Source organism: Ranitomeya imitator, chromosome 1 (genome assembly GCF_032444005.1).
Source record: "Ranitomeya imitator isolate aRanImi1 chromosome 1, aRanImi1.pri, whole genome shotgun sequence".
Lineage (NCBI taxonomy): Eukaryota > Metazoa > Chordata > Amphibia > Anura > Dendrobatidae > Ranitomeya > Ranitomeya imitator.
In genome coordinates this window covers 849,553,023-849,568,384 of record NC_091282.1, presented here as the reverse complement: position 1 = coordinate 849,568,384, position 15,362 = coordinate 849,553,023, and the positions used below count along the sequence as shown (strand labels likewise).

Here is a 15,362-nt window from a genome sequence, read left to right as displayed (position 1 = left end):
CGCCGCTCTCCAAAGCCTGTGACCCCAAATGCGCTCAGGAGCCCCATGCTGACACTGACCCCAGTGTCCTTAGTCCCCCTGAGTGGGTTTAGTCTGTCGCAATCTATGACCTCTCTCTCTTGCCAAAGTGCTTGAATCCTTCAGTGTTCTTTCTGGTGATTGTGGCGTTCGCATGTCTGACGCAGAGGGACCCTCCCCTACATGGGAACAGTCGGCTAGCAGTCGCCGCACACAGTCTAGAAACGTACAGGCGTCTCCCGTACAATGACGTACCCTGGCATCCGTGAGCTCCGTTTCTCGTTCTCCCTCTCCTGACGTTGATGGCGAACTCGATTCTGAGTATGAATCAGACGTCTCCTTAGATTCGGATTCACCAGACTTTCAGAGGATGGTTAATTCTCTGATTGAGGCCGTCAACCAGACTCTGCAGATTGATGAAGACTCCGGCTCTGTGCCTCAATAAAGCTAAGCGTCCTCATAGAACATTCGCCATTCACCCGGAGTTTCGGGATATAGTTAATCGGCACAGGGAACGACCGGATAAGCGTTTTACAGGTCAAAAACCGCTTGAGGTGAAGTACCCTTTCTCGGTGGATCTGAGAAAAGATTGGCCTGGGTACCCTGTAGTAGACCCGCCAGTCTCTCGCCTCGCATCCAAAACCCTTCTATCCCTGCCGGACGGATCATCTATTAAAAACCCCAGAGACCGCCAGATAGAAAATTTGGCTCACTCTGTCTGAGGCCTCAGGTGCTTCTCTATATCCTTCCTTTGCTTGCAGCGTGGGTAGCTAAAGCAATGGTTTCCTGGTCGGAGACCTTGGCTAATTCCATTAAGATCAGTAATCCTCCTCCGGAGGCAGTGCAGCTGGCTAGCCAGATTTCTCAGGCAGGAGATTATCTGGTACACGCTTCTTTGTGGCTAACTGTGCTGCTCTGTCAGCGGCAATTGACATCACCATCAGAAGGTCTTTATGGCTCAGAGAATGGAAAGCGGATTCTGCGTCAAAAAAGTCTCTGACATCTCTTCCTTTCCAGAGTGGGCGTTTGTTTGAAGAGAAGCTGGATCAGCTTATCTTGTATGCTATGGGGGGAATGAGCAAATTTCTTCTCCAGCAGAGGCTTAGGCGTCCTTTTCGGCATCAACAAATCCGTTTCCGATCCTTTCGCACCTATCCGGGTTGGTCCACTACTACTACCTCTTCAGGATCAGGTCCCTCTCCTCGCACAAACAGTAACCTAGGCATCCTATAGGTCCAATTGGCAATGGACGAACCGGCCCAACCAGTCTGGATCTAAGGGATATAGGTCCTAGAGATTTTCCGCTCCATGACTCAAGGGGTTATCCCGTCGACACCAGCAGGGTAGACTGTCTCCTACTCCTGTTTCACCAGGTCTGGCTCTGTCGTTCACGACGAATGGGTCGGAGACCTGGTGTCTTCCGGATACAAAATCGAATTTTCTTCACGTCCCCCAACTCGTTTCTTTCCTTCCCGACTTCCAGCATCAAGGGCAAGGGTAAAAGCTCTTTCCCGAGCCATATTCACATTTTGCGCTGCGATCGAGTCATTGTTCCGGAAAACGAAAGGTTCGAGGGTTTCTCCTCCAACCTATTCGTTGTTCCAAAAAAGGATGGAAAAGTGAAACCCATACTAGACCTCAAACTTCTAAACAGGTTTGTCAAGGTCTGTCATTTCTGCATGGAGTCTCTGCATTAGGTCATTACCTCAGTAGAAAAAGGAGAGTTTCTAGCATCCAGCGATATTTGGGATGCTTACCTGCACATCCCGATTTTTTTTTTTTTTTTTTTTTTTTTTTTTTTTTGATTTTTTTTTTTTTGATTTTTTTTTTGTTCCCCTTCCCCCTTCCCCACCACCAAAAGCTCCTGCGTTTCGCCATTCACGAACAACATTTTCAATTCACGGCCTTGCCCTTCCGTCTTGCTACCACTCCTAGGGTGTTCACAAAGGTCATGGCGGCCGTCATGTCCATCTTGCACTCTCGGGGTATGGTCGTCCTACCCTATCTGGATGACCTCCTAGTCAAGGGACCTTCTTTCCACGATTGCGCGGAGTCCGTTCGTATCACTTGCGATACTCTCTCTCGTCTGGGTTGGCTGATAATCTTAGCCAAGTCTTCCCCCGTTCCAGCCCAGCAGATATCCTTTCTAGGCATGACCCTGGACTCTTCCCGAGGGTTGGTGAGTCTCCGTCAAGACAAGGTCCTATCCCTTCAGCAAGGAGCCTGCGCACTTTCTCAGTCATCCCCTCATTCCATATGCTTTGCAATGAGGGTACTGGGCAAAATGGTGGCAGCAATGGAAGCGGTTCCTTTCGCACATATGCACCTCCGTCCCCTACAGCATGCTCTTCTAGCAGCTTGGGGCAGGAACCCGTTCTCCCTCGACTGCCGGTGACGCCTATCCCTCCACGTCAGGCAGACTCTCAGATGGTGGGCATTGAGTTCTTCCCTCAACCAAGGAAAGTCCTTTCTCCCGATTCAATGGCTTGTGGTGACTATCGATGCCAGTCTTCTAGGCTGGGGAGCAGTTTTTCCTCACCACACCGCTCAGTGCCGCTGGTCATCTCAGGAATCGAAACTTATCCGAGCGATATGGCTAGCACTACTGCAGTTTTATTATCTCCTAGCAGGTCACCCCATCCAAATTCAATCAGACAACGCCACAGCTGTGGCATACATCAACCAACAAGGGGGTACCCGCAGTAGGGTGGCCATGTGCGGGCTATCTCACATCCTTCGATGGGCAGAGAGTAACCACTCGGTAATCTCAGCAGTGCACATACCAGGCGTGGAAAACTGGGCAGCAGACTTCCTCAGCCGCCAGGGTCTCACCTCGCGGGAGTGGGAACTTCATCTGCATGTTTTCCAACAGATCTGTCTTCGCTGGGAGACCCCCGGATATGGATCTGATGGCATCCAGACTGAACGTCAAAGTCTCCAGGTTCATAGCTCAGTCGTGATATCCTCGAGCCATAGGAGTGGATGCTCTGCTTCTTTTGTGGTGACGGTGCCGTCTTCCGTACATTTTTCCCCCGCTGCCACTTCTTCACAGAGTCATCAGAAAGATCAAAGCGGAAGGGGTTCCAGTCATCCTGGTCGCTCTGGATTGGCCGCGCCGGGTGTGGTTCGCAGAGTTGGTGCGCCTCGTCGTTGACGTACCCTGGCGACTGCTGGATCGTCCAGATCTGCTCTCCCAGGGGCTGACTTACCACCAGAACTCACCAGCCCTGTGTTTAACAGCTTGGCCGTTGAATCCAGGATTCTGACCCAGGCTGGTTTTTCACAACAGGCCGTGTCCAGAATGAACAGTGCTTGTAAGCCTGCGTCGATACACATTTATCACTGTACCTGGAAGACCTTTTTTGCTTAGTGCAAAGCTCGAGGACGTCTCCCCCTCGTCTTCTCTATTCCCACCATTTTAGAGTTCCTACAGACCGGTATAGACTCAGGCCTGGCGCTCAGCTCGCTCAAGGGCCAGATATCTACCTTATTTGTCTTATTCCAACGTAGGATTGCTACAAAACCTCAGGTGAAGACGTTCATTCAGGGGGTTACGGATGTGCTTCCCCCCCATTACATGCCTTTAAACCCTTGGGACCTTAACTTGGTCCTGGGAGTCTTGCTGGATGCTCTTTTTGAACTGCTTCAGGACATTTCACTCACCTTTCTGTCCTGGAAAGTTGCTTTTCTTGTGGCAGTCACATCAATCAGCGGGTTTTGGAGCTGGCAGCTGTGTCCTCTGTCCTCGGCACCTTACCTTATTTTCCATCAGGACAAGGTTGTCCTCAGGCCATCCCCATCCTTTTTGCCCAAGGTTGTCTCATCCTTCCACCTAAATGAGGACATTGTTCTTCCTTCATTTTGTTTGACTCCAGTCCACAGGGTGGAAAGGGCTCTCCATGCTCTGGATGTAGTCAGAGCTCTGAGAAGGTACGTATCGAGGACGGCATCCTTCCGAAGGTCGGATTCTTTGTTCGTGTTTCCAGAGGGGCACAGGAAGGGCCTAGCCGCTTCAAAGGCCATGATAGCTAGGTGGACTCGTTCCACCATTCAGGAGTCCTACCGCATCAGAGGTAAGCCTATCCCAGCGGGGATCAGAGTGCACTCCACTCGGTCTGTGGGTTATTCCTGGGCCATTGGGCATCAGGCATCGGCAGAGCAGGTCTGTAAAGCCGCGACTTGGTCCAGCCTACATACTTTCTCGAAGCACAATAATGTTCATACCCAAGCTTTGGCTGATGCGGGGCTGGGCAGAAGAATTCTGCTGGCTGCGGTGGCGCACATCTAGGCAGTTGTTACGTGAAGCCTGATGTTTTCTGTTGTTTTCCCACCCAGGGACTGCTTTGGGACATCCCATGGACCTGTGTTCCCCAGTGAGGCGAAGGAGAAACAGGGATTTTTGTGTACTCAGCGTAAAATCTTTTTCTCTGAGCCACTCATTGGGGGACACAGCACCCACCCTGTTAAGGTACCTTCACACATAACGATATTGTTAACGATATCGTTGCTTTTTGTGACGTAGCAACGATATCGTTAATGAAATCGTTATGTGTGACAGCGACCAACGATCAGGCCCCTGCTGGGAGATCATTGGTCGCTGAATAAAGTCCAGAACTTTATTTCGTCGCTGGACTCCTGCTGACATCGCTGGATCGGCGTGTGTGACACCGATCCAGCGATGTCTTCACTGGTAACCAGGGTAAACATCGGGTAACTAAGCGCAGGGCCGCGCTTAGTAACCCGATGTTTACCCTGGTTACCATCCTAAAAGTAAAAAAAAACAAACGCTACATACTTACCTACAGCCGTCTGTCCTCCAGCGCTGTGCTCTGCACTCCTCCTGTACTGGCTGTGAGCGTCAGTCAGCCGGAAAGCAGAGCGGTGACGTCACCGCTCTGCTTTCCAGCCGCTGTGCTCACAGACAGTACAGGAGGAGTGCAGAGCACAGCGCTGGAGGACAGACGGCTGTAGGTAAGTATGTAGCGTTTGTTTTTTTTTACTTTTAGGATGGTAACCAGGGTAAACATCGGGTTACTAAGCGCGGCCCTGCGCTTAGTTACCCGATGTTTACCCTGGTTACCGGCATCGTTGGTCGCTGGAGAGCGGTCTGTGTGACAGCTCTCCAGCGACCAAACAGCGACGCTGCAGCGATCCGGATCGTTGTCGGTATCGCTGCAGCGTCGCTTAATGTGAAGGTACCTTTAGCCTAATGGCTTGTGCCTGTTCTTTAGTTTGACATGTTGTACTCTTATGTGTGGTTAATGTTCTCCTACTGCTTTTGCACTGGACTGGTTCTCTGGGAGCCAGCATGAGGGTGTATACTGCAGAGGAGGAGCTAACTTTCTTTGTATTAACTTAGTGTCAGCCTCCTAGTGGTAGCAGCATAACACCCGTGGTCCTGTGTCCCCCAATGAGTGGCTCGGAGAAAAGGATTTTATGGTGAGTACACAAAAAAAACCTTCTTTTATTGATTGAAAATGTATTTCTAATGCTTACTTTTATAGCCCGAATATATACACAATGTTTACAGACATCATCATCACCATCGCTGTCCCCAGTGGGGGGGTCACAATCTAATTTCCCTATCAGTATGTCTTTGGGGTGTAGGAGGAAACTGGAGAACCCGAAGGAAACCCATGCAAACACGGGGAGAACATAAAACTTCCTGCAGGAAGTTGAACCTCAAGGCCCTAGCGCTGCTAACGAAGGAGCCAAACTATTGTATTAGGCCAATTTCACACGTTCGGTATTTAATCAAGTGTGCCTAAACCACATCTAGCGTCCACATGTTTGTCATTTTTGTAGCTAGGAGAGTCCGGCTAATTTACAGATGCATGAGCTGAGCGCAATGTACTGGTCACTACAATGGTAGTTTTGCAATTTTCACTCAGCAACATCCAATGCTACTTGTTTCTGGAAAACACCTGTAAATTCCTAAAGGGGCATAATTTACAAAATGGGGTCACTTGAGGGGGGGTCCTGCTTTTCTAGCACTTAGGGGCTTTGTATGTGGAGTCAGCAAACTTATGGAAAATTCTTTGCTCCAGGATGCCTCCTGCATAACAGTACTGCTTAGCCATACAGCGAGACTCTGGAGGAATGGAGCGCTATTTGCCAATAGCGCTCTATCCCTCCTGAGTCTCCATGTATGGTTAAGCAGTACTGTACAGCCACATTTGGGGTGTTTCTACATTCAGCAGAAATTGTGGGACAAATTTTGGTGCCATTTTTACCCATTTCCCCATGTGTAAATGTAAAATCTGAGGCTAAAACAATTTTGGTGGTAAAAATATACTGTGTTTTGCAGGTTATAAGACGCACCACAAATTTTGAGGAGAAAAATAGGGAAATATTTTTTTTATATATATAAAATGGTGGTGTTTATAATCCATGCGTCTTATTGCTTACTGGGGGTGGTGACTGCGGTGAATTCGGGGCCCCAGTGTCGCTGCTGGAGGAGGCAAGAGTGTTGCTGCAGGCTGGGATGAGGGGGTGTTCGGATGTGCGCCTCTGCTGGTGTTCGGTGGTGCTAGGGCTCTGACTACATTTTGTGAAAGACCAGAGCCCCAGCACTTACATGGTTTACTATGCGGAGGACTCCGGGAAAATGTCTGCCAGGGGCGACTCATGCGCAGATGGAGATCCCGGCACCAATATCTCGGGAGATGAGATCTCAGTGCTGTATCCGGTTGACCATATGAGAGCCCCAGACAAGAAGACACCTTAACCCCTTCCCGACCTTTGAGGCACCGTATGCGTCATGAAAACCTGTGCCAATCCGACCTGTGATGCAGCATATGCGTCATGGTCGGATCGCGCTCCTGCAGGCCGGGTGAAAGGGTTAACTGTATTAACTGTAATTTCACCCGGCCTGCAGGGACAGGGGGAGTTGTACTTGAGCCAGGGGGGGTGGCTTAGCCCCCCCGTGGCTACGATCGCTCTGATTGGCTGTTGAAAGTGACGTTTCTTTTCAATCAGAGCGATAGTAATATTTCACTAATGAAAATTGGTGAAATATTACAATCCAGCCATGGCCGATGCTGCAAAAGCATCAGCTTGGCTGGAGATCGTGATCTGACTCAACCCCCCCCCCCCCCCGATCTGCTTTCCTCCGTCCGGTCATGTGCTCTCCTCCGCTCCCCTCCGTCCTCCTGTGGGCTCCCCCCGCTGTCCGATCCCCTCCCCTCATACTTACCGACCTCCTGTGTCTCTCCCGGTGTCCGTCCGTCTGTTCCATGGGCGCTGCCATCTTCCAAAATGGCGGGCGCATGCGCAGTGCGCCTGCTGAATCTGCCGGCCGGCAGATTCGTTACAGGTACATTTTGATCGCTGTGATAGCTTCTATCACAGCGATCAAAATAAAAAAAATAATAAATAAACCCCCCCCTTTATCACCCCCATAGGTAGGGACAATAATAAAATAAAGAAAATATATATATATATTTTTTTTTTGCCCCACTAGGGTTAGGGTTGGTTCACACTGCGTCTAGGCAGTCCGTTAGACGGACTACGTTACACCACAGCATAAACGCGGTGTAACGTAGTCCGTTACGGCCGCCATTGACAGCAATGTCGGACGCATCGCTAGCGCACGCCCACAATGGGCGTGCGCTAGGGATGTGCCGTCATTGAGTGACGGACCCAGAGACGCGGGCTGCAGCGTTTCCGGGTCCGTCACTGCTAGCGCAGATAGAGCTAGCAGATGCTCTATCTGCGCTAGCGCGATGCAGACGTCACCACTTGCGCTAGCAGCAGCCCGTTAGCGTATGTGCTGAACGGGCTGCTGCTAGCGCAGTGTGAACCTGGCCTTAGGGTTAGGGTTTGGGTTACGGCTAGAATTAGGGTTAGAACTAGGGTTAGGGTTAGAATTAGGCTATGTGCACACGGTGCGGATTTGGCTGCGGATCCGCAGCGTATTGGCCGCTGCGGATTCGTAGCCGTTTTCCATCAGGTTTACAGTACCATGTAAACCTATGGAAAACCAAATCCGCTGTGCACATGGTGCGGAAAATACCGCGCGGAAACGCTATGTTGTATTTTCCGCAGCATGTCAATTCTTTGTGCGGATTCCGCAGCGTTTTACACCTGTTCCTCAATAGGAATCCGCAGGTGAAAGCCGCACAAAAAACACTGGAAATCCGCTGTAAATCCACAGGTAAAACGCAGTGCCTTTTACCTGCGGATTTTTTTTTAAAAATGGTGCGGGAAAATCTCATACGAATCCGCAACGTGGACACATAGCCTTAGGGTTAGGGTTGGAATTAGGGCTAGGGTTGGAAATAGGATTAAGATTAGGCTTGTGGTTAGGGTTGGGTTTAGGGTTGGGATTAGGGTTAGGGTTGGGATTAGGGTTAGGGGTGTGTTGGGGTTAGTGTTGGAGTTAGAATTGAGGGGTTTCCACTGTTACGGTACATCAGGGGTTTCCAAACGCAACATGGCGCCACCATTGATTCCAGTCAGTCTTGCATTCAAAAAGTCAAATGGTGCTCCCTCCCTTCCGAGCCCCGACGTGCCCCCAAACAGTGGTTTACCCCCACATATGGGGTACCAGCATATTCAGGACAAACTGGGCAACACTTATTGGGGTCCAATTACTCCTGTTACCCTTGTGAAAATAAAAAAATGCTTGCTAAAACATCATTTTTGAGGTAAGAAACATGATTTTTTATTTTCACGGCTCTGCGTTGTAAACTTCTGTGAAGCACTTGGGGGTTCAAAGTGCTCACCACATCACTAAATAGGTTCCTTGGGGGTCTAGTTTCCAAAATGGGGTCACTTGTGGGGGGTTTCTACTGTTTAGGCACAGCAGGGGCTCTGCAAATGCAACGTGACACCCGCAGACCATTCCATCAAAGTCTGCATTTCAAAAGTCACTACTTCCCTTCCGAGCCCCGACGTGTGCCCAAACAGTGGTTTACCCTCACATATGGGGTATCAGTGTACTCAGGACAAACTGGACAACAACTTTTCGGGTCCAATTTCTCCTGTTACTCTTGTGAAAATAAAAAATTGTGGGCTAAAAAATAATTTTTGAGGAAAGAAAAATGATTTTTTATTTTCACGGCTCTGCGTTATAAACTTCTATGAACCACTTGAGGGTTTAAAGTGGTCACCGCACATCTAGATTAGTTCCTTGGGAGGTCTAGTTTCCAAAATGGGGTCACATGTTGGGAAGCTCCAATGTTTAGGCACACAGGGGCTCTCCAAACGCGACATGGTGTCCGCTAACGATTGGAGCTAATTTTTCATTCAAAAAGTCAAATGGCGCTCCTTCTCTTCCGAGCCCTGCCATGTGCCCAAACAGTGGTTTGCCCCCCACATGTGAGGTATCAGTGTACTCAGGAGAAATTGCCCAATAAATTTTAGGATCTATTGTATCCTGTTGCCCATGTGGTAATGAACAAATTGAGGCTAAAAGTATTTTTTTGTGAAAAAAAAAGTACTTTTTCAATGATTTTTTATTTTCACGGCTCTGCGTTATAAACTTCTGTGAAGCACTTGAGGGTTTAAAGTGCTCACTATGCATCTAGATAAGTTCCTTGGGGGGTCTAGTTTCCAAAATGGGGTCACATGTGGGGGAGCTCCAATGTTTAGGCACACAGGAGCTCTCCAAACGCGACATGGTGTCCGCTAATGATTGGAGCTAATTTTTCATTCAAAAGTCAAATGGCGCTCCTTCCCTTCCGAGCCCTGTCGTGCACCCAAACAGTGGTTCCCCCCACGTATGGGGTATCGGTGTACTCAGGACAAAGTGTACAATAACTTTTGGTGTCCAGTTTCTCTTTTTACCCTTGGGAAAATAAAAAAATTGTTGCTAAAAGATAATTTTTGTGACTAAAAAGTTAAATGTTCATTTTTTCCTTCCATGTTGCTTCTGCTGCTGTGAAGCACCTGAAGGGTTAATAAACTTCTTGAATGTGGTTTTGAGTACCTTGAGGGGTGCAGTTTTTAGAATGGTGTCACTTTTGGGTATTTTCAGCCATATAGACCCCTCAAACTGACTTCAAATGTGAGATGGCTCCTAAAAAAAAAAAATGGTTTTATAAATTTCGTTGTAAAAATGAGAAATTGCTGGGCAAACTTTAACCCTTATAACTTCCTAGCAAAAAAAAAAAATTTTGTTTCCAAAATTGTGCTGATGTAAAGTAGACATGTGGGAAATGTTATTTATTAACTATTTTGTGTCACATAACTCTCTCGTTTAACAGAATAAAAATTCAAAATTTGAAAATTGCGAAATTTTCAAAATTTTAGCCAAATTTCCATTTTTTTCACAAATAAACGCAAAAATTATCGACCTAAATTTACCACTAACATGAAGCCCAATATGTCATGAAAAAACAGTCTCAGAACTGCTAGGATTCGTTGAAGTGTTCCTGAGTTATTACCTCATAAAGGAACACTGGTCAGAATTACAAAAAACGGCCAGGTCATTAAGGTCAAAATAGGCTGGGTCATGAAGGGGTTAAGTTAGGACCGATCCTTTGTGTTAACATGGATGAAATCAAAGGAATAGTCCACCAGAAGATTAAATCTTCCCTGGCCTCTTTCTCCCAGTCCACACCATCTCCCAGTATTCCCGTCCCCCGCGGCTAAAAGAAGGAAGATTAGCCTGGAAGAGGAAGGTGACGGGGACTGTTAATAGGAGATGTCCATTCCGGAGTAGCTTCTGGAGGAAGGCGAGCTAAGCCTAGACCCTGATGCCTCCCAACATAAGAAATACTATTTTTCCTCAGAAAACATGGAAGAGCTCCTTATGGTGGTAAAGGGAACCATAGAGGTAGAATAAGAGAAGACTTCTCAGACAGTACAAGAAGAAATGTTCAGCGGTCTCCGTTCAAGGAAGAAACTAGTATTTCCCTTACAAAAGAATATTCGGCGCTCTCTATCCTGATGGCTCAGCCCAAAGAACCTGAACAGAGGAGTTCCCTGGATCCAGGGCCCTATGGTCACAATAAAAGTAGACACCAGCAGAAGGGGATGGGGAGCCATGGTTTCCCAAGATATATTCCAGCGACTCTCTGGTCAAGAGAGATCAGCCAACAATTCTCCAACTTCAGAGAACTGAAGGGTGTAAAGGGAGGGCTTGGATAGGCAACATCTTTGATTCAGGATACCCATGTAAAGATCTACTCAGACAACATGACTACGGTAGCCCACCTCTGTCACCAAGGAAGCATGACACTCGAGGACCGAAGATCAATCTTAGCAAGAATATTCTCCTGGGCTGAAGAACACCGTCTCCTTGTCAGCCCTCCACATAAGATTTGGTCAACGTACAGGCCTATTTCCTCAGCAGGAGAAAGATTCACCAGGAGAATGGAGTCTAAATCTCAAAGTCTTCCAGATACTAACCAAAAGATGGGGTCACCCAGAGGGTAGATCTTTTTGCAGGATATCAGAACGCGAAAGTGGCTCATTTTTTTTCCCCTTAAATCCAGATGATATTTGCCTAGGTGTGGACGCGTTTGCCCACCAATGGAAATTCAAGCTGGCATACTCCTTCCCTCTGGTTCTAATCTTTCCAAGAATTCTGTGAAAAATAGGATCCGAAAGGGCCAAGGTGATCCTAGTAGCACTGTTCTGGCCGAGAAGGAGCTGGTTCGGCACCTTAACCAGCCCGAGTATAAATGGCCCCCTGATCCTCCAATCAGAGACCTCCTTCTCAAAGGGCCAGTTCATCATTCAGACCCCGAGAAGCTACACCTGGCTGCCTGGCTTCTGAATTCTCAATTTTGAAAAACAAGGGTCTTTTAAATAGTACTGTATTTTCTGGTGTATAAGATGACTGCGCGTATAAGACGACCCCCAACTTTTCCATATAAAAGACGGGGTCATCTTATATGCCCAGTCATCTTATACGGCGTGTGCGGTACGGATGGTTCCCAGTGTCTGGAGGAGAGGAGACTCCTTCAGGCCCTGGGATCCATATTCATGTAAAAAAAGAATAAAAATAAAAAATATGGGATATACTTACCCTCCGACGGCCCCCGACTCTTAGCGGTGCAAGCGGCGGCCTCCGTTCCTAAGGATGCATTGAGCGAAGGACCTTAGATGACGTTGCGGTCGCATTCAACATTCAGACCCACGTCAACCTAACATTGCCCAGATCCTGAATTTTCTGCAGGAAGTCCTAGAACAGGGTCTCAAACTAAATACCCTCAAGGTCCAAGTGGCAGCATTGAGTTCCTATTTTGACCTGAGCCTGGCCAAGCATCACTGGGTGAAGAGATTTAGAACGACAGCTTCTCACCTTTGTCCTAGAATAGAGAATCTGGGACCCTTAGAGGGCCGACACTTCCTCCATTTGAGCCCTTATCTATAAAGCTGAACAGACTCTCTTGGAATACAGCCTTCCTTGTAGCCATAACCACAGTCAGAGGGGTGGGCGAACTACAGGCTCTCTGTTAGGCTACGTTCACATTTGCGTTGTGCGTCGCTGCGTCGGCGACACAACGCAAATAAAAACGCACCAAAACGCACGCAAAAACGCTGCGTTTTGCGACGCATGCGTCGTTTTTTGCCGAAATTTGGACGCAAGAAAAATGCAACTTGTTGCGTTTTCTGCACCCGACGCTTGCGGCAAAAAAAAAACGCATGCGTCGCACAATGCATCACAACGCATATTCATGCGTCCCCCATGTTAAATATAGGGGTGCATGACGCATGCGTCGCCGCAGCGTTTCCCGACGCTGCGTCGGGAAACGCTAATGTGAACGTAGCCTTAAGGAATCATACTTGAGAATCCTAGAGGACCGACTCATTCTTCGTCTGGAACCATAATTTCTACCCAAAGTGATCTCCGAGTTCCACAGATCTCAAGAAATACCCCCCTTCTGTCAGAATCTGACAAATGAGAAAGAAGAAGAATTCCACACTCTGGAAGTACGGAGAATGGTCCTTCATTATCTCCAAGAAATGCAAAAGGGTAAAAGAGATCTGAATCTGTTTGCCCAGCTTCAGGGCGAGGAAAAAGACTTCAAGATCCACTATCACCAACTGGATCAAAGATTTATTACTGAAGCATACCAGATCCAGGGCCTTCCACCTCCGGAGAAGCCTACAGCTCACTCCACTAGAGTGGTATCAGTCTCCTGGGCTGAGAAAGCCAGCACTTCCATTGAAGTCCTTGTTCTATACATTCTACAGACATTACAGGTTAGATCTACAGGCTAGATCAAATTTAGCCTTTTGGGAGGAAAGTTCTCCAGTAGTGATGAATGAGTGTACTCGTTGCTCGGGTTTTTGTGAGCACACTTGGGTGATCTCCAAGTATTTGTTAGTGCTCGGAGATTTAGTTTTCATTGCCTCAGCTGCATGATTTACGGCTACGAGACAGCTTGATTACATGTGGTGATTCCTTAGCAACCAGGCAACCCCCACATGTACTCAGGCTGGCTAGTATCTGTAAATCATGTAGCTGAGGTGACAAAAACGAAATCTCTGAGTAGTTACAAATACCCGGAAAACCCGAGCAATAAGTACACTCGCTCATCACTATTCCCCAGGCTATACTTCCCTAAACATTACTCTTGGGTATTCCTCTGGTGTGCTGTCGTGGGGGGGGGGAGGGGGGGAGGGTGTGTTTTTAGAGAAAATTGAATTAGACTTACCCATTATTTCGGTTTCTAATGAACCACCATGACAGCACGGGTAATTCCCTCCCCGTATTTTTTTTGCATTATTCAGTCAGTGATAATAAATATAATTTGAAGCATTCATACTCTTGTGGTCCTTTATAATAACACGGGAGGGAGGATGTGGAAGGGACCATTTGACCTATTTGTGTTTCCTGTCTCTGTGTGCTGTCATGGTTGATTAGAAACCGAATTAGTGGTAAGTCTAAATCTATTATCACCAGACAACTCCTTTTAATGTCTGAGATTAGTAGTAGCTACCTATTTTCCAAAATACCAATCTTTAGAATGTGAACAAAAGCTGAACAAACTAGAGGTAATTGTATATAATGCAAAATATCTGGCCACGTCTGCAGCTTCTCCTTCCCCTTTGTGCATAGCATTGTGTAGGCACCAGTCTTCCACAATAGATGGGGAAGCCCCGCGCTCCAACTAGAGACGTAGACAAGTAAAGCTTCAAGTTTTCCAACAGTTTAACAGAAATTCCTCATTGCTTCAATCAATGTGTCTCATACCTCTGTGTTTTTTTTTGTTTTTTTTTAAATCATGGCTTTAACAGATTGGTAATGTGCTGACATACCATTCATCATTATTGGTACATCATCTTACCATGTAAACAGGAGATGTGCTGCTGACAACAAGATGCTGTATACTGGTAGCATAATTGTACTACGGAGGGTTGTGTTTCACTAGTTTTAGTTGGCGTGTATAAAAAAAAAAAAAAAAAATCAGTAAATGAGCACCGATTGGCTTGTATATACTCATTAATGGGCTGAAGTTGGCATAAATGTGTAAATGGCCTTTACTAATGCTATAGTGATTGGCTAGTAGGAGTTCCATTATGTTCGTTTCTGCTATTCCTGATATCTAAATATGCTGGAATATTTTGTGCTATATAGAGTTATGATCTACTCTTTTTCATAGGAAACACGTGTAACATCAAAATTGCTACATCAAATACAGGAGCATCGTCCTTGTCTTTGTTGGGTGCTTATTCTGACAGTGAAGACAGCACGTAGAGAAGAGCAGATGATAAAGAAAAGATATCCGCAAATATTTTGGATCCAAGAGTCATTGGAAAAAGGTGGAAGATTTAGGGGGAAAAAACTGTGCAAAGTTACACTGGCGTCAATTTCACCTGGAATCCATCACATTGCTGCTTTTATATATTCTTGTCTGAAACTTGATTGATTACTATGTGCTTCATCTTTTTGTGTTGGTGTTAAGAAATCTTCCTGTTTGTGTTGTAGTAAGTTATTTGTGCTCTGGCTTCTGCTGGTGTTTTTATCTTCTGCATTAAAATTCCCTTACTGAAAACTTACTGCACAAGCTTTTCTATAGCAGAATCTACTTAGAACATCTAATCCTGATTATTGATTACTAGATGGTGACCCGATTCTAACGCATTGGGTATTCTAGAATATGGATGTGTTTTATTTATGAAGATTTAAGAATAATGCAATGAATACACAGGATTTTCCGGGTAAAATATATACATTATCAATAATTGTATTGCTCATAGAACTTAATACAACTGAATGAAATTATTAAAGAGATCATCAAAATATATAAACCATTACATGAATATCTAACTGTATTTAAATAAATCAGTACATCGACAATATATTTGTGCGTGGCACTGTGACTGACTGAACTTGTTCAGTAAACGTGACTGAACTACGTAGCACTGTGACTGACAGAACTTAT

The 15,362-nt window shown here is 46.6% G+C and overlaps 1 protein-coding gene across 1 annotated transcript in view; it reads left to right on the top strand.

The window, feature by feature from the left end:
* YJU2 (YJU2 splicing factor homolog) overlaps nucleotides 1-14,976 on the top strand; it is a 45,322-nt gene extending 30,346 nt beyond the window's left edge. The window contains exon 8 of the mRNA XM_069741402.1: nucleotides 14,580-14,976. Coding sequence (XP_069597503.1) covers nucleotides 14,580-14,674 — 95 coding nt within the window. The 3' untranslated portion in view covers nucleotides 14,675-14,976. The remainder of the gene's footprint in view (nucleotides 1-14,579) is intronic.
* The last annotated feature ends 386 nt before the right edge of the window (nucleotides 14,977-15,362 follow it).